Here is a 27,888-nt window from a genome sequence, read left to right as displayed (position 1 = left end):
CAGCATAAATTTCAGCGTCACCTGGTAACTTCACCTTTCTAAACCTTTTAACACTGGTATGTTTTAGAAGAGAACAGTTTGTCCTAATGTGGTTTGCAATAATCTGATGTGTTCTTGAAAACAGTTCCTTGAAATGCCATCTTTAGAAGCAGAAACGTCACAACGGGAACCTGCCATTAAGGTGAGACACCGCAAGATACTTATTTTAGCGATTAAAGAATTATCTTTTTACTGCAGTTTGAGTGATAACACTTCCCCTTTTGTCCGACTTGTGTGTATAATATGCAGAGACAGAAAGCTGGATTTTGCTCTGGAGACTATGGAGACTCTTTAATCTCTGAATTCAGTCGGCCTGTTTGGAAAATGCTTCAATAAAACAACCAGGAAATGAATGTGCGTGTCTCATATAATAGCTTCCCACTACAGCTAACTAATATTTGACAAGTGCTCTGTGAATATTTTCAAACAAGAAACTGGAACCTTATGCGACAATTCTATTGGCTGAAATGTTAAGATAAGGACTCTGGTTGCTTCAATTTATTATTTAAAATTTTGAAACACCAATGAAAGGTACCATCCTGACACAACCAAGGATTGATGATTGTAACTCTTGCAAAGGAAAGCAACAGTTACTGCAATATTCCATCAGTACCTGCAAGTATCAATATGAACGCACACGTGCACATAAAAAAAAGTCTGAGACACAATCTGCTGTTCAGCTTTTGTAATTAGAAAACACTTGACATCTTTGAATTGTTTCATAAAAACATCATTGATTTCAAGTCCACTGCTTCCATTTTTTTTTTTTTTAGAAAAACATACAGTACCAAAATTAAAATAGAAAAGAATAAAAATCAGCTTACATAGTGGCTTGACAAAACCTGGGGACTGATTTCAAAACCTGTTAGGAGAACTGCATATATACATTCATATGGAAATCGAACTCCTCAACATCAGGTGTTTCGGTCAGTCCGTACAGGAGCAGAGTACATGACAACAACAACACAGGCAACACACAGCAGGTTGTGTTTTACAATCACATAAACAATGCAGACAAGAGGAGGACGTCTTGACAAAGGGCAGGAAGGGCAGCATTCCTGTTATCATCACACGGTAAATGCAAAAGTCAAACATGAGAGCTGAAATATTATAAATAAATTATTTGCATAAATAAGGAAAATGATAAAACAATGAAGTACAAGAGTTGTTAGGCAAAACTGCTTTGGCACATTTGTAGACTTACAGTTCTGTGATATTTAGGTCCAAATAACTGTGCTGATTTCTTTTACTGCATGTTGTGCCAATAGTGCGTCACCCTCAGCAGCCCCCAGCTTACTAACTTTCAGAATATCCCTCTTAAAAGCTCTGTCACAAAACACCTTCAAGCAGCAAAAAAGTGGCAATCCCACTTCATCCCTTTAAACCAAAAGCAAGTTCAATCAGAACCAAAGAAACAGAGCTCAAGAATCCAAAATGTTGGAAGCTTTAGCAGCTTATTAGCTGTGTGGCAGAATTGACTTACCATTACACTTAGCATCACTGAGACATTGCTAATGAGTAACCTGTGAATTTGCTGCTGTGACAGGTCAACATGTCCTCTGTGGAAAAGATCTGTTGGTCAAAGTCCAAATTCACATGTAAAGTTGAGCATTGCTGAACTGGACGCACCGAAATTTGGACATATTTTTTGCAGCACTTCCACAGAAAACAACACATTATAAGGTGCATTTTACAATCTTAAACGCAGGTGTTTAAATTGAAGTTTGTGGTTCGAATGCAACACACTTTCTGTCATATTCAGTGAAAATCTCTTCATGCTGTGTGCACTGAAAAATATCTAGTGCTGGACGGATTTGTTTTTCAGAATTATTTCACCTTTAAATGTCTGTTTTGTATCAACACATACTTTGCAAACATTTTTTTAAAGTGCAGCTAATCAAGCTCTATAAATAATCAGCATCAAAGCTATTGTTACCAAATTGGTCAGCAGAGCAATCTATGTATAGATCTATTACAAAGTATGATGACAGAAATGCTTTCTGTCCCCCATGACATAATGAATATGAAACATAAATGGCATCAGGCTCACATTCTACAAAGCAATTTGAACTGATTAGCAAATAAAAGCCTCTGTGGGTTGGCATTGTCACACATATGTAGACAAAGCAGGGTTTTCTTCCAGGACAGCAGCATGTCATCATGTGCTTTTAAAAATTAGTTGTGTGCATTAAGGCACTCTGGCACATACACAAAGACACAATCAGACACTGGTTAGTGAGGCTGACCGGGCGTGCGGGTTGACGATGACGCCATCCTCAGGCGGGTCTTTGATGGGCAACTCACTCATCTTTCCCTGGTCGCTGCTCTCACAGCTGTTTTGCGGTGACTCCGGAGGAGGCTTGTACAGGATGCTGGCTAACAGGAAAAAAATTGCCCCCAAAGCCTGAAATAGATGGTCATGGATGACAGCAGTGAGGAAGACGTGTATGATTAACTGCACAGAAAATAATTAAAAAATGTAATTAAAGAATAGTTTGACATGTTTCCCATTCTCATGAGAACAAGCATGGCTGTGGGTTGAGTCTGAAGCTACAGGCAGGAGGTGATTAGTGTAGCATTCAGCAAACAGACTCATCTTGTTGTACTTGTAATTTCACCATGCAGTGTGAATTCAAAATACTACGAACTGCTTCTCAAATTCAGTTCTGCATTTTTATATATTAGCTCAACAGGGCAACAATAAGCCCAACCGAACAGCTTCCTCTGAATCACAAGACAAACGACTTCAATCTGCAATTCAGACTTCAAACAAGTCAGTATAGTTCAGATATTGTTTCCTCCCCATGTCTGACTGAATGTTTGAATTTTGAATAAAAAGCAACAGCCCTGTGAGAACATCTTTAAAGCTGATTGGTTCAAAGAAAACACTACTTTTTTTCTGGAAATTACATTTGATAAAGGATGGGTCACATTGTATTTGACTGTGAGACAATTCTGTATCCATATAATCAGATATTCTTTTATAATCTCCATGTAACACTACGGGGTGATTAAAGCCCTGGTGTTGCTGTGTTAAGCAAAATTGTCATTTTGTGGAGTGTCTTTAAACGTTACACTCAAATTTTTGTGAAATCCAGTTCAACTTATAGAAACTGCCACAGAGAAGGTACATTCCAGACGACTGAAAATGACACTGAGCTAAAAACATTTTCTAACATCTTTACGACAAAAAATGGGCATTGAGCCCAGTCATTTGTCAAGCAGTCCAGAATTCCTCTTGTCACGCAATGTCATAATAAGAAACTTAAAATGGCAATAGCCAGAGAAAATCATTCTTACTGCTGCAATTCTCCATGGTTTCTGAGGTTTTTTCTGCTCCTGTCAGTTTTCCTAGTGGGCTAAAACTGTAATCAGCATGTACAGCATATTTCCAAGCACCCACAGGTGTAAGTACTTGGAATACTAAAATGGTGACTCTACAAATGATAATTTATTTTCCATTCTTCTCTCAACTGGGACTTCAGCCAAAAGTCTCAGAATTTTTTGTGTTGTTTGCAGCTGAATCACTGCAAATGTCATGGCTGTGCTGTGTGATGTGTGGAGCACAACATTTTTTTTGTTTTTGACAAAATCTAAATAGTGTGAATTAGAGCAAATTTACAAGTAACTCACATGGAATAAACAGATTTTTGATGAAACAATATATAGCACCGATTTGGTTATGTTTACCAGTGGGACACAGATGGGTAGTTCAAGAACTGCTAGGAAGTTTGAAATCAAATTATGCTTTTTGATTACGTAGTTTCTGACTGATAAATTGTGTATTTTTAAATTGTGTTAATTTTCAGAGGGTCAATAATGCTAAACAAAAGTAATATTCATACGCACGGCTCATTGTTTATCCACACTTCTGATCTCAGCAGCAAAAATTTTATGCAAAACATATGATTGTGATGATTAAATCTGAGAGTAAATGGCCTGTTAGCCTGTACGCTACCTTATAGATGATTGCAGTTATTAGTATGTACCGGCTCATGTCTGAGTTCTGGTAGAGGTAGCAGGAGCCCTGCTCACCACACTTATCCTGCCACAGCAAGCAGGAGATGTCAATCATTGCGCCGAACGCTATGGGTCCAGGAATAGTACCTGCGAGGAAAACAGCAACACAGACAGGACAGAATTAGACGCTTTGGCTGTGACTCAAAGGTTTGATGTAAACTTGGAAAAACAACACGGTTGGCCTACCAAGTGTGCGCATCACAATCAACTGAATGCCAAGTGCAAAGGATCTCTGGCTGTCTGGAACACACCTATACAGGACAGTGTTAATGAGACATGCAGGCACAGTGAAGCTCCAAAGCAGTTGCATCTGCTTCATTTTTCAGTCTGCATCACTTTGCTGCTATAGACACTTTGCTGGGATCCTTAGTGAGCTGTTATTGCAGTTGTGAAAGTGATAATACCACAGGACAATTTCCCGATGCAGAGAATACATGTACAGTGGTAAAGTGACATTAGTTGCAGATGTATAAAAGCAGTTGTTAGGATTTGATACCAGGAGCACAGCATTTTCATCAAAATTGCTTTATTCTACATGCCTCTCTTCAAAAACACTTAAGATCAACAGCTGGGAACCACATTCTATAAAAACAAAGTTGTCTGTACTGCTCAGTGCAACCATGAGGTTAGCTCAGCTGCTACCAAAAGTCATGACAAAAATTGTGGGATTTTTTGACTGAACCGCAGGCTGTGTTTAAGCTAGGGCTGGACCCGAATATCCAAAAATTCAGTCGCTGTTGGTGATATCTGAACATTAATTTTGAGATCCGAATATTCAGATCCCCCCTCCCTCCGCCCCTCGTATCACACGGACCTACCAACCCTGATGTCACGCTTCACTTCGCACTTGTTAGTAAGCACAAGACAAAAGTCAAAGACGGAGATATCCAGAATCAGAATCACTTTATTCATCCCCAAAGGGAAAGTCAGTTGTCAGGGTTCTTATCTGTTTAATTTTGAATTGAATACCCTGACTGCTGATGGCAAGAAAGATTTCCTAAATCTTTCGGTCTTGCAGCGCAGGAATAGGAGCCGTCCACTTATGTTTCGTTGTTGATTGAGGCAGATGTGAAGTGGATGATCCATGTTTGTCAGAATGGCCTCCATCTTGCTCAGTGCCCGTCTCTCCACCTCATCCTCCAATGTGTTCAATCCGATTCCAACCACAGAGCCAGCTTGTTTAATCAGTTTGTTCAGACGCTGATGCTATGCTAATGGTATTGGACTCAAGATCAAGCTTTATATGTAAACTTTATATATTTTGATATTTGTCAGCCCTCCCAATATCCAGATCCCAGAAATTGCTATTCGGTGGTAAAATATCTATAGGATGTAGAGTTACTATTTATTACCAGCATCAGTAACACCAAATGTTTAACATGTTAATTCTAGGTTTTTCACATTTTTGTAAAATGAATAGTGTGTAATTTATAGCATCATAGCTTTGCTAACTGCACAAAAATTCGTTTCAGTTGTCATACTTATTGATGGTTCTGTTGTTTCCATAGAGGTGCAGGACTACAGTGAAAAAAATGAGCCCATATTGAGTAATTATTTAAAACATACACACACACAAATACACACAAAACAGCATCAGTTTCAGCAGGTTGAATTTTTCCACCTACCGGAGTATGGCAGTCACTGTTGGGCTCTGACAGAGGAACGTAAAGGTGATGGCGATGAAAAACACTGGGAGGAAGACTGGCAAGAGGTCGCAAGAGTTGCCACATTTTCCTGCCAGAGCGAAGCCCTCCTCCCCCCAGGACACATTACCCACCACACAGCTACATCCAGAGTACACCTGCCAACACACATAATGGAGCACAGAACATCCTCAACTCAAAGTCAAGTCTCTACTTGTGTTCACTTAACAAACCAAGGAGAAAAAATCCTCAATAAAAGCCCAGTGTCTAAATCCATCATGGACAGTGGGTGACACATACAGCTTACAGAGCAAAGAACACAGAAGTGGCGCCATATTTGAAAATCTGCTTTGCAAAGCTTGGTACAGTTTGTAGAATTACTTGATTTAAACATTGGTTTGTCCTGTGGTTAAGAGGTTTTCATCCACAGGCAGTGGCGGTGGTGGACTTATGAGCTTAAGCCCCAGATCTCTTTAGCACAGCGCCAGAGGTTGACTGTTCATCACATGTGGCGTTTGTTTGGAGTCAGTGTGCTTTAGGTCCAACACTCATGACAAGCTCCAGACATTCACAACAATAAAGAAAATGTAAAAATCATGTCAGCCAATTTTTTTTTTTAATTTATTGGCTCTTAGCTCTAGAGGTGTTTCTAATATTTTGTCATGTCCATTCACTATCAGGACAATACTAGTAATTGCACACCGATACAATGGAGTCATGTGACACCACCACTTACCACAACTTCTATTATAAATGTATAGTATGTATAAAAATAGTAATCTATAAAATATAAATATATAAAACCTCTGAGAAGGTCAGACAATTTTCCTTAATGGACAAATTGTATAAGATCTGTCGCATTGCATTGCATTAAACTGCATAGATGACTTCTTAATATGGTACTTACTTATACTGCAATATTTAGTGATTGACTCATGATCCCAAAATCATTGAAAGATTTTAGATTAAGCTCTGGATCACAGCTAACTCTACCATCACTTCGTTTCTGATCTGAGCAGTAATTTTCTTGTGTAACAGAGAAAATACAGTGACTTCTGATAACTGTTGAAACATTTACATTTCCTGTCTCCTCCATAACACTAACATGCCAAATATTGCACTCAGTGCCAAAGTCACATGTGGGGCTGATGGTACAAGTACAGAGTACTTCTGGTACAAATTTATGCTTTTTTCAGTGTTTGCTGATAAGGATGAAATCTATGACTTTAACTGCCATCAAACTGATCAGAATGCAAGTTGAGGACATGTCTTCAGACACAGAGGAAAGTGTTTTCTGCTCCTCAGCCTGAAATGATGGTGATAGAACCCAATAAGTACATGTCAGATTGGTCATAACATCTCATTTATGTAGAGTAGAATGTTTCATCATATGGAGTAAACAGGGGTATGTTTTTTTGTCCCCAATTTGGTCTAGGCTTTTGAATATTTCATATCTGCTGACAGCGAGTCTCAATTAGATGATCTTTTCCTTGAAAATACACACTTTAAATGCATTAAATTTATTAAAATAAATTCAACTGAATACACACTACCATTCAAACTTTTGGGATCACTTACAAATGTCCTTATTTTGAAAGAAAAGCTTTTTTTCAATGCAGATAACATTAAATTAATCAGAAATACAGTCTAGACATTTTTAATGTGGTAAAAGACTATTCTAGCTGAAAACAGCTGATTTTTATTAGAATATCTACATAGGAGCACAGAGGAACATTTCCAGCAACCATCACTCCTGTGTTCTAATGCTACATCGTGTTAGCTAATGGTGATGAAAGGCTAATTGATGAGTAGAAAACCCTTGCGCAACTATGTGTGAGTGTGAGTTTTTACGGAAAACATGAAATTGACTGGGTGACCCCAAACCTTTGAATGGTAGTGTATCTGCTTAGAGCGCATTGAGAAAAAAAAAAAAACATGCATTCCTGCTTAGAAACTGTTCCTTAATGTTACACAGGTGGTCACAGACCTTGTTGTGAAGTTCTGGAACCTTGTCTGAAATATAATGTGCAGAGCATAGGGTACCTGTGGTTCTACAGGCTCCAAAGCACATTTTAAAGCTATATTCTCCATATTTACGTCAGAAAATATATGGTAGATTAGCTCTAATACATGCTTGTTCCATCAGATGGGCTGTTTATTACTATACCGACCTGAGGAGTTGTCAGTGGGTCTACAGGCAATTCATGTTGGCACGGAAAGAGAATTGTGGGGGTTTAACTAGCAACAGGTCACCAAGACTTATGTGAAAATAATCTCCATCCAAAGCTCATGCATTTAAGACAACCTGGAATTCACTAGGACAGTGGGCCTAAAAAAATTCATATATGCATATAAGCTGCCAATTATTGATTAGAAAAAAAACTTTCAAAATTTGTATCCCTTTGTCCAGTCACAAATTCTGCTCTTCCTTTTTGACATTGATGTAAACAAAGGATCGGGCTTAGATTTGTACCAATTTCAATCATTTAAAAAAAGCTGTAACCTGCCTCTATCCCAATCTTTGAGTTCAGACCAGAACAGCCTTACACCAAACAGAGGTGCTCCCTGTATATTCAGGCCTTTCCCTGTTTGTTTATTTGCTTTCATCTAATCTGTTTCAGATCCTAGAAAATCAAATGTGAGTTTTCCTTCCATTCAGAATGACATAGCGTGAGAAGAGTGTGAGCTGCACCTGTTTGCCTGTGGAGACATCAGTGTGGTTGATGGAGGTGCAGCCTGCATGGCAGGGAGAGTAATACATCATGTTGTCTGCCCCACACACAGGGTTGTACAGCTCTCTGATACAACTACAGTTCACATTACAGTCCACTGTCAGGTTCAGGTCCAAAGAGAAGCTGCAGATAAGAGGGGGAACAAGAGTCAGCAATCAGAAGAACAGAGAGAGGCAGAGACAAACAGAACACAGGAGATGAGGGAAAACAGATGGCAAAGAAGGAACCAGTCATGTCATTTTTTCTTGTCTTTACTGTACATCATGATGGAAACAATCTAAAGGACGCTGCTAGGAAGTACATGAAAAGGCTGTGGAAATAAGAATTAAAAATATTCATTGGAAACATTTTTTAAAAATGACTTTAAATGACTTATGTTAGCACAAAACATGGACACTCCTAAAACAGATCCTCAGAAATCCACTTGAAGCATCCAAACTTCAAAAGTGAGTCAGTGGTGTCACCGTGTGAAAAATTAGACATGAGCTGAAAATTTCTGAACATTCACAGAGTGGCGGTTTAAAGAAAACAATGCTTCACTGAGCAAACCTGAGAATAATCCTGACCAAACTTTACAGACGAGAACAATATCATCTTCTAGACTACCTGAATACAGTCAAAGACTGACAGGTGCTGACATTATCATCACCCACCTGTTTCCAGACTGCAGCTTGCTGGGTTTGTCATACAAGTGTTTGTACTGTTCCAGCTGCTGTTTCCCCATCAGACCAGACTGATAAGGTGCCGTGACACCAGCCATGGGCACGCTGGAGCAATGGATGAGAAAGATGAAGATGGCAGCCAAACCGACCATTGCGCATACCATGCAGAAACGGATGATACCTCGACAGCGCAGCTTAAACCTCTTCACTATGTAGCCACCCAACAAGGTACCCCCGCCTCCTCCTGGTACCACTACGAATCCTGGAAGGCAGGAACAAAGGCATAAAGACTCAAAGTCAGGCTGCAATTCACCTGCAAAGAAAATACACTTGAAAGCAAATGGCATTCACATGGCTACATTTTGATGGTGTTTGCTGTGAATGTTAATGATCTCCAAAGGAAGAATGTTATTGGTGACACCTGACCATTCCTCAAACACCGTTATCTTGACAAAATCTTAACTGGTAAACAACATGCAGGGACCCTTTCTACAGAGCAGCAAGAGCTCCAGTCAGAAAGGTGCAATCTTTGGTCATTTTTCTTCCCTCTGTAGTCATACTGCATGTCCTTATGTTGCCTTGCTTTTCCATTTTAATTATTTTATATCATCTGGGGAACTTTGCTTTGTTCTTGGTAAGTTTTGTGTCTCTTTAGATATCAGACATCCCTTTGTCACTCCTTTAGTCAATCTTCATCTGCCTGTGTGGGTTGTGCATCTCCTTTTGGCCAGTCTGCATCTAATCTTGGTATTTAGTAGCTCTTTCTGGAATACTTAGAACATGAAGACCAGGCTACAGTCATGTTTTCTACTAAGCCCATAGATTTGTAATCCGTGGGTCAAAGTGGACAAGAAGTTAGGTGAAGAAGAGTGGAAACATAGAAATTAAATGTCTCCAACACTGTAATATTACAATTTCAAAATTACACAGAGCTGTGATGGCTTTGCTTGGGCTTGATCTGGACTTTGGATCCTGTGTTTTTTGACTTTGCTTCTTTATTAGTTACTCACCGAACAATGTGGAGGCCTCTGATGCACTGAGATTAAATTGTGACTCCAAGAACTTTGGCCCAAAGGTGGACACTCCTGCGACAAGGGTGGCCTCTGTAGCAACAGTCAAGCAAAGGAACACGAATGTGGGATTCTTTAAAAGAAGCAGCACAGATCTGGAAAGGGACAGAGAGAGTGTGAGGGTGCAGCAGAGTGTGAAGAAACTGTAACTGAATAAACTTTAGCTTCCCTCTTCATTATAGCGGGCTACTGGAAATGTTGCTAATACCATGCTGATGAACACTGCACTAAATCTAAAGATATATCATGTTACATAATGTGCCATGTAATCCTCTGTAATCCCCACAGAAACAGATGGCATCACAGAGTGGCTTATAGTGGCTCATAGTAAACACAGTTGTAAACTGACATCAGGAATGTCTGTCACTCATTTGTAATGCTCATAACAAGCCTGTCTAATGGTGCGTGTCCACAGGGGTGTTTTGGATGTGAGTGGTTGCCAACATTAAATGCTTGACGGACATGTGACTAGGTAGCTTCATGACAGATGATTGCAGACTACAGCCTCCTGCAACTGTTCCAGCACTGAGTAGACTTGTTTGGATGAACAATTTCCCTTGTGTTCTGTCTGCTCCCACATTTCAAAACTGAACAAACCTGTCAGCTCATTTGGAAAAGTTCTCTTGTATTTTAACAATAGTTCACTTAAATGTGTTTCTGAAAACATTTGAGGCGAGCAGCTCAAATGCAGCTGCAGAATGTACCTTGATTTAAGGCAGGCAAGTTCGCTTTTGAAGCTGTTCAGGAGTTTTCAAAAGCGAATGGGAATGAAAGTGAACCGTGGAAATGACAGATCCTTTGGGTTTGAGTAAACAAATTGGTACAAAGTTTTCCGAAATGTTTTAACTTTTTTTTTGTCTAGATTGGGACATCATTGAGGTGATTGTTTTAAACGTTTGAAATTAAGTATGGCCTACCCTAGGGGTAAGTCATATCTGAGCACCGATGGTCCCAAGGCTGAAGGACCCTATTGAAACCCTCGGGTTTCTTTTTCTTCTTCTTTACTCTTTTCCCATCTTTTCAAACTCCACTTTGGCGGCCTAAACATACCCCAAAACGCATCAAACTTTGCATGCACATAGGACTGGCAAAAAATGTGATATTTTATGGGCGTTATGGGCGACTCCCAAAAATATTTATCCTTTGCCATCAAACAGGAAGTGTTGTCTAACTCGCCTGAACATGCTGCCTGAAATTTAACATATCTGATCAGAGTCCTGCCCTGACGACATCCATGTAGTTATATACATTCACAGTCATAGCGCCACCTTGTGGTATCAGGAAATACACATTTTTTTACACTTTGATGTACTATTGTCAGCAGGTTGATCAGATTCACCTTAAATTTGGTGACATAAGCCTAAACACGTTGATGATGATTCCCAGAAAAAATGGTGACTTGCCATCAAAGGGTGTGTCTGTGGCGGCGCGGCGAATTTCGATGTTTCGCCATGAAAATTTAATTATTTATATCTCAGCTGCATGTGGTCCAATCTGGACCAAACTTCATATGATTGACATCTCAACTCAACTTTATTTATATAACCCTTTAAAACAGCCATGGCTGAAACAAAGTGCAGTCCATAAATAGACAAAGCAACACAGTCCGGGTCAGAACACATCAACAGTCATGAATATAGAAATACTCATAGCGCCACCTACTGGCAACAGGGAGTTCTTGCCATTACATTTGCATGTCCCATTGTCCGATACTTTATCATATCATTCTAGAAATTTGACAACTCAGGGTTCACACCTAGATGATGTCACGGTGTGAAGATTTTGACGATTCATAAAACACTTATGCATTGTCATGGCAACGCATCGTTGCCGTGACAAACAAAGTACTTTTTGAAAGGTTAAAAATGCTCAAAAGCTCGCCAAAATTAACACACATATCGGGATTGGTAAACCATTTCATGTTTTAAGGGAATTTCACCTGATTGTGGCAAAATGGCTCCACAGCGCCACCTGGAACATTTCAAACTTTTACTACGGCCAGTGCATGTCATCCAGAGTTATGAAAATTGGTAGGCATATGTAACTGGTCAAGAGGCATAAAAATGTAATTGACACCCATGCCCAAAAACCAACAGAAAGTCAGCCATTTTTAATTATGTGACAATTTTCAATCATTTTTACAAATTTCATAAGCTATATGCTCAAACAGGGTAACTCCAACAGAGCTGAAATTTGATCAGGATGTACAGCAGACATGGGTGATCAAAAGTTATCAAAATGCTCCACAAAAGTCTGAGGGCGTAGAAATGGCGACCCCTATGATACTTAACATGTATGGACCAAACTTCATATGACTGACATCTCAACTCAACCTTATTTATATAACCCTTTAAAACAGCCATGGCTGAAACAAAGTGCTGTCCATAAATAGACAAAGCAACACAGTCCGGGTCAGAACACATCAACAGTCATGAATTTAGAAATACTCATAGTGCCACCTACTGGCAACAGGGAGTTCTTGTCACTACATTTGTATGTCCCATTGCCCGATACTTTATCATATCATTCTGAAAATTAGACAGTTCAGTATTCACGCCTTAACGATGCCACAGTGTGAAGATTTTGACGATTCATAAAATGCTGTGGCCGTGGCAACGGATTGTTGCCATGACAAACAAAATACATTTTGACATGTTTGGAACCCTCAAATGCTCACCAAAAATACCACACACATCAGGACTGCTGAAGATTTGATATTTTAGATGAACTGCACATGTGTGTGGAAAAAAAGCTCCATAGCGCCACCTGGAAAATTTCAAACATTGCTACGGCCAGTACCTGTCACCTACAGTTTTGAAATTTGGTAGACATATGTAACTCGTCAAGAGGCACAAAAATGTAATTGACACCCATGCCCAGAACCCAACAGGAAGTCAGCCATTTTGAATTATGTGTCATATTTTTGACAATTTTGGGTCATTTTTGACCATTTTCAAAAGCTATATACTCAAATAGGGTAACACTGACAGAGCTGAAATTTGGTCCGGATGTACAGCAGGCACGAATGATGAAAATTTATCAAAATGCTTCGCAAAAGTCTGAGGGTGTGGAAATGGAGACCGCTGGAAATTTACAATTTGCCATGAAACAGGAAATGCTGTGTAACTGCTCTGAACATGCTTCAGTCTACATGAAACTTTACATGTATGATCAGAGTCCTGCCCTGATGACAATCACATGCAGATATACAGCCAAAGTCATAGCGCCACCTGGTGGATGGAAGGAAATGCTCTATAACTAGCTGTACATGCTCCGATCTGCCTGAAACTTTACAGTCCTGATGACATCAATGGGCCCAAATACACTCTTAGTCGCAACACCACCTGGTGGACATGCATGGATTCGCCGACCAGCAAGGATGCGAGGACCCATCCATCACTGCTTGCAGCTTTAATTCCCTTTGTAACTACGACACCTTGGTAGGATTATTCATAGACATTTTGTTACCTTCCATTTTTATATCAGTGACAATCATTGAACATAAGATCCACAGATCCCAGCATCTTCAGGCCAGGACAAAAGTGCATAGATGATAAAACGCTGAACATTTTCAGCAGTTAAATGAGGAATAAACTGAATTCCTTGTTGTTGATCATCAGCACTCTGCTCTCAAATCAGTGTCATCTCTTCTGTATTGCAATAAATATATTAAATCACGTAATTCAGTCTTCTTTGTTCTGTTTTGGCAGGTTATCAATGTGTATGACCATGTGAGTCCATCCTTTTGACACTGTTGGCCCTCTCTGTACATATAAACACATGTAGAATGACCCTCCGCACTGCACTGGAAAAGCAAAGCTACAATCCAGCATTCAGCTTTAAGAATTTTAAAGCAAAGTCTTGTTCTTTATGTTCTGTATTTAATGTGTTCTGTATTTTATGTGCACTTAGTTCATTTCAGCTCAGTGTGAAAGTCCCTACTGCTGTTTTGAGGTTCTTCTCAGCTTCTGCTTTCCCTTCTCTACATTACCAAACAGCCACTAAAATAATAACAGTGTGAGCGTGATTTGTTTCTTCTTCAACAGTTAAACTCTCAGCATCTTTGTAAAATCTAATGATCTGACAGTAACTCTGGATGCTAACAGCTTGCACACACGGGCAGCTTTTTGTTTTTCTTGAGACATTGAACAATATAAAGTTATTTTTGCAATTTATAGTACAAAAGCAACTCCTCATGTTGATGCTCTCAGTCATTCTGGTTTGGTTTTCAACCTTCATGATGCTGTTACTGGGTAACCCATCTATACTTTATCCAAATCAGCTCTTCTTCCTGTGAAAGTAAATGCACTACCTGGGCATGTCCTTGACTGATTTGCCAAACTGAGGGTCTGAGGCTGTTGTGTGACTTCCATCCTTAAGCTGGTGGGCCTCAGACACCCGCTTGGAAGCATATTCCTGAGATCCTGCAAGAAGAAACACATGAAGACTCTTCCTATATATGTTGGCAGTGGATGCATGTGTGTGTGTGTTTGTGCAGTGGACAGCAGTGGTACCTGGTAGCTGTCGTGGGTAGCCCAGGATGGGGAACGATATCAGCAGAGCTGCTGCTCCTCCTGCTAGGAAGCCGATCCACCAAGCCCCAATCCAGTGAGGGTCCTCTGGAGTCATTTCTGTCCTGTGACAGCACAGACACATCTGAACCACTGGATCTTTACAGATGATGACTTCTACATGCTGCAGGGAGACAGCTCTGTTCTATTCTACTCTGTTCTAATTTGTCCTGTACTAATCTGTAGCTTGTTCTATTCTGTTATACTCTCGTGCAGGGGTGTCAAACTCATTTTAGTTCAGGGGCCACATACAGCAAATGGGCCAGGACAGTAAAATAAAGCATAATAACCTACAAATAATAGTAAATTTTCCTTTTTTTTAGTGCAAAAATGTCCATTTCTGAAAATGTTAACATTTAATGAACAATCTTTTTACAAAGCATTATGAAAAACCTGAAATGTCTTTTTAAAAATGTGCAATTTGTACAATATCATGCCTCAGTTTACCATTTACGCACGTGCATTACAAATTTAAGATCACAGTGTATCTACAAAGGCACAAAACATTTAGTATCTGGTATCTGTAACTGAACAATATAATATTTTACTTCATGATCAAAACAATTGGTTAAGATTGAAAAATACTTTAAAGTTACAGTTTTACAAATTTACAAATTTACAATTTGCAGTTCACGTCTTCTCCATAAATTTCACAGTTTCCAAAGTCATCTCACGGGCCAGATTGGACCCTCTGGTGGGCCGCATGCTTGACACACCTGCTCTAATAAGTTCAATATTATTATACGTGAGTCAGTTCTATATTATTATACTCCAGTCACTTCTATTGCAGTCAGTTGTACTGTACATTACACCCGACTGCAAGAGAAGTTCTGTTTCAGTCAGTTCAATGTTTTTATATTCTAGTCACTTTAATTTTTGCCATTTTTATTTTATTTCAGTCACTTTTTTTTCCTGTTTTCATTAGTTCTAGTCTAACAAGTTCTGATTTTATAGTCTAGTCTGTTCTACTCTCGTCAGTTCAATTCCAATCAATTTATTATGCCCGTTATTTCTGTTCTAGTCAGTCCTATTGCCGTCAGGTCTATTCTTAGGCTCTAGTCTATTCTATTCTAAAAAGTTCAATCTAAAAGTTTGTCTACTAAAGTCAGCGCTATACTCGACAGATATGCTCTACAAAGTTCTATCCTTATAATCTAGTCCATTTTTTTCTGTTGTGTTTTGGGACATTATGCCATTGAAAGCAGACTCACGTCAAGTGGATCTCAGTGAAGATGCTGAGGAAGTATCCTCCCAGCAGGTAGCCTACTGCTGGACCCAAAACGGCCGCTGTATAGAAGACTCCTGTGGAGTGACAGAGACAACAGACTCAGAAGATGGGTGTGTCAGTCCTGCGGTGTCTACTTTCTGCTTCCCTTCCCGTTCAACAAGTATCTAAAAAGTTATGTTTGATGAGAAAAAGAAGCTTCAAGTGGGAAACTGGGTGCTTGTTGTGTTTGTGTGTCTTAGTGAGAAGACTGCTGCCATTTGAAATAGGGAACAGCTGAATGGTGAAGATGGGTGGTGACATAGTCGAAGAGAAAAAATTATAGGGCTGGCACTTAATCTTTATTGATGGAAACACAATAATGTCCACATTGACTGTGTTACTGTGAGTTTATGAGTCAATGTGGTTATTTCTACCCAATAAACTCTCTTATCTGTATCCAATTCTCTCCTAATGGAGGGAAGACAAATTCTTTTACAATCTTCTTGATGGCTGCTGCTAATTGGCAATATTCCATCGGGTCACAAAAGTACTTTATCTCATCCTGCAGTTAGAGATTTAACTTCAACACAATTAAAACAAGAGGAAAGAAGGACAGAGTTTATTGCGACACGTGTTAAAGACCTCCTGTTTGCAAATGTATTGTCATTATGGTATGTAATCAAAGCACATTCACAACAATTAACATTCAGAGAGATTGATCAGTGCCCAGCTGCCAATATGAGTTGAAACCGAATAAACACACCTCTGCTCTCTACATGAGTCCATACAACTGTGGCCTGCAGTCTCCTTACTGCTTGACCTGAACCAGCTGAGAGTGTCTTGGCAGAGACGACAGAGCAGGCAATACTGAGTCAAACCTTCTGACCACCTGTCAGTGAGTCAGTTAGTCCAGAGTTACTACTACACTAGTTTCAGACCCTCAACTGTAAATACATGATAGTTTTATGATAGTAATCTGGATTGCTGAACTAAACAAGAACACCTGACATTATGTTAGACTTTGATGGATATTTGTGACTGCTCCGTGACTTTTAGACAGTATAAATGAAAACATAGCCAAATAATGGAAAAAATAACCTGATATTGCTGTTGTAATATTGTGACGCAAGTTAGGATGACTTTTATTTCCCCCTAAATCTAAAAATTTACAGATTTAGACTGGTTTCTACATGTTTTTTCCTCTCAAAGTCCAGAAGAGTAAAAAAAACCCCTCTACTTCTAAATAAATTTGTTTTCTGTAAAACACAAAAAAGTTACTGTTACTGGCTAAGCCCATATTTGTACAGACATATCCATAGCTGTTCTCCATTATTCAGTAATAGTCACAGTTTTTGGATGTCAAGTCAAGTGGTACATTTATTGATTGATATCAATAAATGACACTGACAAACTACTGTGTTTGGATATGTGTGTTTTATCTCCAATAAAACTGAACAAAAGTCTCACATTGCTTGATATCTGACAGCTGGCTCTGTACTACTACTTAAGTTAGCGTTTGCTGACAGCAATACGGATAATAAAGAAGATGGGGAGCTGTGTAACCAGCAGTTAAATTGGGTCAGTGCCCATCAGAGTTGAGCTCATTCAGTATCACAACTTTAACAAGACGATATGGTCATCAGTATCCCCCGCCACATGTGATGTCTATGAGTCTATATCCAAAATAGTGATGAAGGGCCATAACTCTGTTAAGTATTATTGCACAGGTCTCATTTTCGAACTTGATCAAGGTGTCCATGGTGTGAAGCTACACTCTAAATTTCGTAATCCTAGCTGTAATAGTTTCCGAGAAAAGCTGTCCCCTTCATGTCGGACGGACAGACGCACGGACGTACGTACGTACGGACGGACGGATGGAGGCCAAACCTATATCCCCTTTTCCACTTCGTGGAGGCGGGGGATAATAACCTCACACACTAACATAGGTGTTAAAATCAGAGTGCAGACTCTGTTGTAAATCAAACAAACGTTTCTCTTTTCTTTGATTTCATTAAACAGTTGCAGCATCACACAGCAGCAGAATCTAAGGTTTCTCCAATTTGTGAAAAAAAGAAAAACTGTGCTCACCTTTTGCAGGTGCTAAACCAGAAGTAACTTCATTAAACACGTCATAGTCATAATATGTAGCTTTACTAATCTAAATGCTTTTACTGCACAGTGGACAGAGCTGCTGTGGACACATTCACACTTTCTACAGTGAAATTGTTGGGTTCATGTTCAAGATGTCACTTTTTATTTTCAGCAGAGGCCCAAATATTGTTTCCTCTGGAGAATCACAATATTTTTCTGGTCTACAGGGAGATATAAGAGCTGTTGTTTTACTCCAATATTTATATAAGGGGAGATATTGCAAGAATGAAACTTATCTAATCATTTAAGTAAATAAACATGAGGCAACAGCCTGATAATGAAACCACAGTTTAATACACGAAGTGCCAAAGCTCCTGCAGAAAGTTTAGTTGGGTCTGTATGAAGTCTGTTTTTAGAAGCTTGTGAGTGTTTCCTGAACCATTAGTTAAATAAATAATAAAGTCATCAGACTGAAATTTCACAAATACCAAAAAAAGTGAATAGAACAAACACTCCCTGGCCAAAAAAAAAAGTCACCACCTGGACTTAGTTGAGCAAATAGGCAAGAGCCTGCCTTTGAATAATTACTGCAGTGATGAACATGTTTCAGCTGCAACAACTTATTGAACTCTAGCTGCTGCAGTGAGGAGCTTCTCATTTCTTAAACAATGTCAGAAAACATATCCTGTGGTCATGGAAAGGATGTTAATCTGTCTCAGAAGGGTCAGATTTTTGGCCTGCATCAAGCAAAGAAGACAACTAAGGCGATTTCTGAAACTACTAAAATAAGGTTAAGAACCGTCGAACGCACTATTAAAACCTGAAGGTTAGTGGTGAACCATGATCTTCGAGGAAGAAATGTGGTCAGTCATGTGGTCTGACGAGTCCATATTTCCAAAGTGATGGGGGCGTCAGGGTAAGAAGAGAGGTGTGTGAAGTGATGTACTCATCATGGCTAGTGCCTACAACCCTGTGGGGGTTAGGGTTATGATCTGGGGTTGGTCAAGTTCAGCAACGTTATCTTCTCAAAGAATAAGCTCGGTTGACTACCTGAATATACTGAATGATCAGATCTTTCCAAGGAGTTGTTCTTCCCTGATGGTGTGGGCATGTTCTGAGAAGACGATGCCAGAAATCATGGGGCTCACATTGTGAATAAGTGGATCAGGGAGCATGAGACGTCATTTTTACACATGGATTGTCCTCCAGAGAGTCCAGACCTCATCCCCATCGAGAATCTTTGGGATGTGCTGGAGAAGACTTTCAGCAGCGGTCTGACTCTCACATCATCAATACAAGATCTTAGTGAAAAATGAATGCATCTCAGGACAGAACTAAATGCTGTGACGTTGCAGAAGCTTATCTAAACGATGCCACAGTAAATGAGTGCCATACTCAAAGCTAAAGGCAGTCCAACAAAATATTAGAGTGTGCAATTTTTTTGTGACGGGCAGTGACGTTTGTCGTTTAAAAAAACATTTAGAAAATTCACCGTACCATTTCTATCCAGAAAAAAAAAAAGTCTTTTTAATGACATGGAGTTACAAGTGTTTCTGTGAACCACTTGTAGTGGATGGACAACTTACAAACAATGAAAGTGTATTAGCCTAATTGTAATTTAATCATTTTTAATATCAGTTATTGATTGATAATGTGGCTTAGACTGATTAAGTCTTATTTTTTAGAACATTCAAGATAAAAGACTGAAAGAAAATACCATGTTGAAAGGATCATTGGGAAAACTCTGTTCTGCATCTCAGTGTTGTTACTTGTTCAAACTCTGGAGCTCCATGTCAACTACTTGTTTGAAATTAACATGGACCCCAGATCACCGGAATTATTTCAGGTTGAGAACCATCACTCTGTTGGTGTTTTTGAACAGGGCTACTTTTCAACCACCACAATTTCAAAGATGCAAGTCCTGAACATAAATACTGTGACTAGCATGCAAAGGGCATATTAATCATAGACAGTAGTAGTAATTTTTGTCATCAAGTAGAGCTTTCACTTTTGACAGCTTGTAACACTGCTAAATAATTGAATGACTCAAATTAACTATATGGTATTGTTTAACCTTGGGAAAAATGACGAGAAACGGTGGACAAGAGAGAGTACATGTAAAGAATATTAGACTTCTTTTCATTCTTTTACATAACTTGATTTTTGGAATTTGAAGCAAATAATCATCTGCATTTTTATACTTATTGACACATGAGATTATTGCATGCTGCTATTAGAATAACTAAAATATGTAAATGAAGCAAAACAAAACAGCACTGCACTGGCTTTCATGAATGGTAGTGTCTACAGTTATGGACCCGTACCCGTAGCCTGTGGCCTACGGATACGGCACTTTCCATTTGCCAGACAGATACGGACCCGTACGCGAGTCTCGCGAGTCAAGAAGCTGCTAACCACTGCAAACTGTTGAAAGGTAAGCAAAGGTTAGTGTTAGGGTTAGGTTTAGGGTCCGCACCTGTAGTACCGATGCTACGGGTCCGTACCGCTAGCGTCTACCGGGAGTCACATGACCAGATCTCGCGTATCTGATTGGCAAATGGAAAGTGCCGTATCTGTAGTCCACAGGCTACGGGTACGGGTCCGTACCTCTAGCAACAACTTTCATGAATAACTGATGTGGTGTGACTCACCGACATAAACAGGCGCAGATTTGGAGTTGACGTTCTCATCCAGGTATGTGACCCCTAACGTATAGATAGGTGTAGCACCGATCCCATGCAGGAACTGGCCCAGCATGAACACGAAGCGATAGTTGGACATCTCTCCTCCCTCCTTGTCTTGGCATGAGCTGGTATGGTTTGCTGAGCACATTCCTGTTTGCTCAGGTAGGCTGGCTTGGTAGGGCGGTGAAGTGAAGTGAGGCAAGGCAAACACCAGAGAACCTAGCGCCATGATGAGCACCCCCCATCCCAGCCAGCGAGGCTTGTGCCCCGTCCCCCCAAAGTAGCTGACAAATACCACCCAGATGCAAGCCGCGATGTCGTAGCTGCTGACGATGAGGCCGGTCTCATAGCTGTGCAGGTCAAAGCGTCGCTCAATGGAAGTGATCACGGTATTAATTAAGCCGTTGACTATCATTCCCTGGAGAAAAGCAGCCACACTAAGGAAGAACAGCACCCAACGAGGGGTGTTGAAAACTTGCATAGCTTTGGGTGTTAGAGCCCCCCAGCCACACAGCTGATCCGAGTCAGGGGATATCACCTGCAACCCCAAAGGAGTTTCTGCATGAGGTTTTGTTTCAACTCCATACGTCTCCCCAGGGACTGATGAAGCCCCGGTGAAAATGTGGGGCTGGATGGGGACATCAGGCCCTGGGGTGTCAGGGCTTCTGGGCCCTGAACCTACAGGGCTGCCTATCTGGGAATCCACAGGGCTGGGAGTGTCAAGAGAGGGATCCCCGCTGAGAGGGCAGTCCTGCAGGTCCAGGAGCTCCTGTTTGGAGCTGAAGGAGGAGTCGGCATTTAGCAAGACTGGCATTGCCCCTCTGAGGGGCACTGTGAGGGTCCTGTGGGTGGAGGGGTCTATGAACTGAGGTGATGAAGTGATATGTTTACCACCACCACCAATATAGAAATGAAGTGTAGATCAATGCAGGGTTAATGCAAATTTGTTGTGGTTAGACCTATGTCAGGTTCGTCTCTGGAATTATCTATTTTTGGCTCGTAGTGTGCACTTTACTTGTCCAAGGTGCTGAATATGTGTTAAGGCTCTTCAGGTTTTCCTGTTTATTGGTACAAGGTTGCACAGGGTAGAAATACTGCTTCATAGCGGTGCTGAGGAATAGCATCCTGTGGAGACAAAAGAGAAGATGAATGAGGAAACTATGAAACAATCATTTTTAATAAGCCACAAAACATCTGTGCACTGAAACCTGTGAGTTATGACTATTTTTTAGTCTGAACAATATCTGAATTTCAACAAATGGAAATTCTGGGCCATCAAATCAAACCAATGACCTAAAAATATTCAACTTGGTGTTTCCTTTATTGAGAAAATAATCCGAAATTAAACATCTGTGAATGGCAGAAACATGAACCTTTGTTTCTGTATCTGGTGGGATTCTCTTGTGGAGCAGTAACTATGACTAAATGAGTAATTTTGCTCCATTCCTCCTTTCAGAACAGCTTCAGCTCTGGAATGTCTGCTTATAGGGTTTCTCTGAAAATCGGAAGATGGTTTGGATCACATTTATGTAGAAATATAGGAAATTCTAAAGGGTTCATAAACTTATAAGTGTCCCTGTATGTCACTTGAGAACAATGTGATTCTTGTCAAAGAAATTTGATATCTGCAGAAGTGATATTTGTGACCTTGGCTGCTGCACAATAAAATGTGCGAGCTGAGAGAGTGAATTTAGATTCCGGTAGTGTGCCTCCACTAAAAACATTCTAATTACAAACACAGTCAACAAAGAAATTACTACCAGACATTGCACACAGACACTCACACACACAACCTATCAAACCTCCAATGCTACACAGCTGTAATGAAACATAAGTAGCGCTCTCCGCTTCGGCAATCTCAAACACAAATCACCGCTTTAACACTAACATTAAAACAATGTGATTATTTAGAACAGCTTGTGATGTGGCAATTAAGTCCCAAATCAAGTGCCCGAGTCTCAGACTTGACCTTGTTCAAATGTCCAAAAAGATTCTTTAAAAATCACCAGAAGAGTCAGCAAGAAGGGGCAGCAGGATTTATTGTCGACACAAACCCAGGATCAGTTCATAGCAGCGACCAGCACTACAACAAGTACTGAAACAACTGAGCTCTGCATCGTTTCTTATGCTGTCAGAGATGGCCACTTTTTCCATGCCTATAGAGAATATTATTGGATACACAGCTCTGATACTGTAGTAGGGACTTTTGCTCTGCAGTGTTGGTCAAATTTAGTGGGTAAGTTTCATTCAAATTACAGCATCAGAATTTTTACTCTGCTCTCAATCAAGTCCAGGAGAACAAGAACAATCAGGAGTTCAGTTCAGGTTTGCTGTGATAAATTCAGGATATGCACTGAACATGCAAACTCAAACCAACTGTGAAAAACTATTTGCTGTGCAAGCAGAGCCTAATTGGATACATCTATAAAACACAGCTGATGGAAGAGACTGTGACACATAATATTGTTATTATATAACCAGTTTAGACAGAATATTGTTCACAAAAATGTTTGGTCTCAATAAAGAAATAATGTAACAGTTTGCATCAGTGTTTTTGAGTTATGACAGCTTCCAATGAAACTATATTTAACCAACAAACCATGTTCAATTCAAAGAATTAGCTTTGCCTTTACAATCACAGGTATTTTAAAATATCACTTTTAACTGTTTTAAATTGTCCGGGCATGTAAAGAAGCAAACTTCAAAGTCATGGGGAAGAAACATTTTGTTCCCAAACCATTTTCATTAAGTTACCTTAACTTGAATTGAGATTTAAATCAACAAATTCAAAACATTTTGTTCAAATTACATAAAAAAGCAAGTTACAATTACTAACATTATATCAACCAAACTTATTAAAATAATGTTTGCAACTTGAATGGTTTATCTAAATCAGTAATTGTTTTTCACTAGTAACCATGCATTGTAAAACTTTTAGAGTGCACCAAGTGGCATTGAGGTTTCACATAACATAGTCAAGCACAGTTCTCTCTCTCTCGCTCTCTCTTTTTTTTTTTAAGATTTCAGAAAGAATGAGGTCAATGAGCCTTTTGAGGTTCCAAGATAGAGCTTGGAATTTAAGAGCTGTTGCATTGTCATTTTTTGAGTGCACAGTAACAGTTAAAGTTTAACTCTGGGTTATTTCAGCTTACCGTATTTCATTCAGTGTTTCTATTCCAGTTCTATCTACCATGCAATGCAAAGTTTGCACAATGAAACCACAACAACCATAATAAACTGAAATAAACTTGGTTACAGTAAACCAGAGTTATTCTTCAACCTCTATTCAAGCTCAGATCAACTGTAATGTAACCCTAATGTATTGCTGTGTTCCACATATAATATCTGTTTGATTGTATACTGTGCAGAACCAACTTTAACAGTGGCAACAATTTACTGAAGTAGAAAAAGGGAAAAAGAGCACTTCCCTCACTGACTAAATTTCTCATACAATGAACCAGTAAACATGATCGCTGATAAACTCAACTCCCAGTAAGTAAAGCCATGTGAGGCAACTCCTGGACCACCAGATTGAGGAACTGTTGAACTCTGGTGGTGCTCCAAAGTAGTTTAAATCAATCCACTGGGCTTTAAGAAAGTTCTTTGAAGACATTTCACCTCTCATCCAAGAGGCTTCTTCAGTTCTCAGTTCAGTTCAGAACTGAAGAAGCCTCTTGGATGAGAGGTGAAACGTCTTCAAGGAGCTTTCTTAAAGTCCAGTGGATTGATTTAAACTACTTTGGATAACCATGACCTGGATGAATGAGAACCTGCGCAAACATCTGGTGGTGCTCTGTAGCTCTCTACCTATCACCCATCTACCTGCAACTACAGACACTCTTCACATGTGCAATTCAAGACACTTGGCCAAATGGACATCGACCTCATAGTACAGTTTTTGCACACATGCCTATTTAACTGTTTACCACTGGTCAACACTTGTGTATATTCTATATATTGCTGTGTAATTTCACTCATTTGTATTGATTAATTCCTTGACTTACAATCAGGACCCAAGGACCAATTTCCTGCCACCTCCTGTGAATACATGTGCTCGTATGACAACAAAGAACCTTAATCCTTGCTTACTGACTGTACAGAAATATTTCATTTTCAGACACAAATGAGAAATGAGAAAGCTTTTTTCTTGTTATAACACACAGCAAAATTGAAATAAATCTTCTTATGAAAATTATGTTAGTCACACGCTGCATGATTTGCTTTTGGGGTTGCACAAACTCATATTTTGCATCGATAATGTCTAAGAGCAGTGTTTCCAAAGTGTCTACTTTCAGTCTTTCACTGACAAGGACCACACGAGAAAAGAACACTTTCTGCTGGTTTTCCTTTAATTGCTAACATGCTAACATTATGCTAATTGACAACCCATAAGAGTATAAAACTCTACCCTGTGAAAGTTGAACAAAGCTTTAAAAATGCAAAATCAATCGAATTATAAATATAATTTGCCTCCTACCTCCATTTCCTTATTTGATACTCAGCAGGCCTGGCAACATTTATGAGTGCAGACAAGCAAAGAAAAAAACATAAGACAGAAATGGAGCAGGAGAGACAGAGTAGAATAAAGATGGAGAGTCAGTCAGTGGTATTCATGTTAGGTCCTAAGCCCGTCTTTCAAATCTCTTATAATCTGAATCAGCAAAGTCACACACAGCCCGTCCCCCCAATCAGCGGAGTCCTGCAGGCAGCCCGGGGGAGGGAGGGATGGAGGGAGGGAGGAGAATACTCCCAGCCCACATAATCCACCTGAGAGATAAGCGCTCACGATACTGAGCCAGAGCTGAAATCTTCATTCAGAATATGGCTGTAACTAGTCTTTAAATGCGGGTGTCATTTAATCTATTGTAAAATGTTTGATCTGCACGCAAAGTTGGCACCAGTGCACAAGACTGTCGGTCACTTCACTTTTGAAAAAGGAAGGAAAGCTAGACTCAAGCTGAATAGATGATAGTAGCACCAAACCATCTGAGAGGTGTGGAAACACAATTTTCACACCAGTAGGCTTCTGTCACTACGGTTTTGTGAGTGCAGTTAATTTTTTTTTTTTTTAACTGACTGAGGTTCAAGCAGTTTCTGAGTGACTTTTGTTCCTGTTATATTATCACTCACTGTCATATTTCACTGCAATATAAAGTCCTGTACCTTCATGAAAACACCACAATTATGTCTCACAGTGGACAGAACTAACAAATGTAAGTGGAAGTTCTCTAATTCATTGACAAAATTTGAAGAATAAAACTGGAATCTACTTGTACAACAGTTTTTCAGGTCTCGAACGTTGTTACTACTGCAGGGACAAACAATGATTCTCTATGCTATAAATGTTCACACTGTTAATTTGTCTCCATACTTGTCCCCTGTCTGCTCTCTGTAAACACACCCTGCAGTTCAGCCCAGGTCAGCTGAACAGGTCCTGAACTTTAGTCCTATGACTGTTGGTAATGGCTGACTTACAAATACTTTTATGAGTTATTTTTGTTTTTTTACAAAACTGGCCTGTGTCAAAAGGTATTTTTTGTGCCTTTGGTAAATGGCTTCCTTTTCTCAATTCTTTTTAATGATGACATGCATTTCTATGGAGAGGGTTAACCAACTTTACCAAATCCCACAACAACTATCAGAGAGCGGAGAAAATTTTGTCAGTAAAAATGAAGAACTAAAAATCCAACTTCAGAAAAGAGTCTTTGTCAACAGTGTGCCAAGCTGATAAGAAATATTCCATTTTTTTTAACTATGCATTTGAGGACATTTTTCAAGATGTTTTTGATCTAAAGACAGCCGCTGAGAGCAGAGGGAGAACATGACCTGCTTCGCTTTGTAGAAATATAAAGCTCTGTGTCATCTGCATAATGTAGTCCATAATGATGGAGAATGGTCCTAATACTGACTCCTGAAAAAGCCATGCATAACCACTTCTGATTCTGAACAAACATCCTGTCCCTTGATAAAATGTTCATTTTTAGTCTGTACAGAAACTATTTCATTTCAGCTATTTGCCTTCAACACTGGATTTCGGCCTATGTGTAACATCCATATTTCTTTGCTTTTGCCAAAGCTTCAGTGTTGTTTTGGTGACCAGTGACATCTAAGTATATGGTGGGAAAAGGTCCCATATAAAACTTTTATAGTGCACCAAATGGCATTCAGGTTGCAGATAACTTAGTTACTTAAATTTTAAAAAGTTTGCGCTTCATGAATGATGCTACAGTGCCTTGTGAAAGTATTCGGCCCCCTTGAACTTTTCAACCTTTCGCCATATTTCAGGCTTCAAACATAAAGATATAAAATTTTAATTTTTTGTCAAGAATCAACAACAAGGGGAACACAATCGTGAAGTGGAACGAAATTTATTGGATATTTTAAACTTTTTAACAAATAAAAACCTGAAAAGTGGGGCGTGCAATATTATTCGGCCCCCTTGCATTAATACTTTGTAGCGCCACCTTTTGCTGCAATTACAGCTGCAAGTCGCTTGGGGTATGTCTCTATCAGTTTTGCACATCGAGAGACTGAAATTCTTGCCCATTCTTCCTTGCAAAACAGCTCGAGCTCAGTGAGGTTGGATGGAGAGCGTTTGTGAACAGCAGTCTTCAGCTCTGCCCACAGATTCTCCATTGGATTCAGGTCTGGACTTTGACTTGGCCATTCTAACACCTGGATACGTTTATTTGTGAACCATTCCATTGTAGATTTGGCTTTATGTTTTGGATCATTGTCCTGTTGGAAGATAAATCTCCGTCCCAGTCTCAGGTCTTTTGCAGACTCCAACAGGTTTTCTTCCAGAATGGTCCTGTATTTGGCTCCATTCATCTTCCCATCAATTTTAACCATCTTCCCTGTCCCTGCTGAAGAAAAGCAGGCCCAAACCATGAGGCTGCCACCACCATGTTTGACAGTGGGGATGGTGTGTTCAGGGTGATGAGCTGTGTTGCTTTTACGCCGAACATATCGTTTTGCATTGTGGCCAAAAAGTTCAATTTTGGTTTCATCTGACCAGAGCACCTTCTTCCACATGTTTGGTGTGTCTCCCAGGTGGCTTGTGGCAAACTTTAAACCAGACTTTTTATGGATATCTTTGAGAAATATCTTTGAGAAATGGCTTTCTTCTTGCCACTCTTCCATAAAGGCCAGATTTGTGCAGTGTTTGT

At 39.7% G+C, this 27,888-nt stretch overlaps 1 protein-coding gene across 1 annotated transcript; it reads right to left on the bottom strand.

Annotated features, from left to right (window-relative positions):
• Positions 1-709: 709 nt before the first annotated feature.
• Positions 710-25,317, bottom strand: LOC110969181 (solute carrier organic anion transporter family member 4A1-like). Its single transcript, XM_051950225.1, has 12 exons — positions 25,197-25,317; positions 20,687-21,844; positions 15,949-16,039; positions 14,681-14,802; positions 14,479-14,590; positions 10,107-10,261; positions 9,088-9,358; positions 8,395-8,557; positions 5,685-5,860; positions 4,246-4,310; positions 3,998-4,146; positions 710-2,443 (listed from the first exon to the last, which is right to left on the bottom strand). The coding sequence occupies exons 2-12, from the start codon at positions 21,531-21,533 to the stop codon at positions 2,261-2,263; spliced, it is 2,334 nt and encodes a 777-aa protein (XP_051806185.1). The 5' UTR covers positions 21,534-21,844; positions 25,197-25,317; the 3' UTR covers positions 710-2,260.
• Positions 25,318-27,888: the final 2,571 nt, after the last annotated feature.

The sequence above is a fragment of the Acanthochromis polyacanthus genome, chromosome 6 (genome assembly GCF_021347895.1).
Source record: "Acanthochromis polyacanthus isolate Apoly-LR-REF ecotype Palm Island chromosome 6, KAUST_Apoly_ChrSc, whole genome shotgun sequence".
NCBI lineage: Eukaryota > Metazoa > Chordata > Actinopteri > Pomacentridae > Acanthochromis > Acanthochromis polyacanthus.
The sequence above is the reverse complement of the archived record's forward strand: the minus strand, read 5'-3'. Positions and strand labels throughout refer to the sequence as shown.

Excerpts from the sequence above, each read along its gene's own strand:
- LOC110969181 (XM_051950225.1), bottom strand. The coding sequence starts at position 21,533 with ATGCCAGTCTTGCTAAATGCCGACTCCTCCTTCAGCTCCAAACAGGAG. Across the intron at positions 10,262-14,478 it reads TCAGTCAAGGACATGCCCAG|ATCTGTGCTGCTTCTTTTAA; the intron begins GTAGTGCATTTA and ends GTCCCTTTCCAG. Across the intron at positions 8,558-9,087 it reads AAGCTGCAGTCTGGAAACAG|CTTCTCTTTGGACCTGAACC; the intron begins GTGGGTGATGAT and ends TCTTATCTGCAG.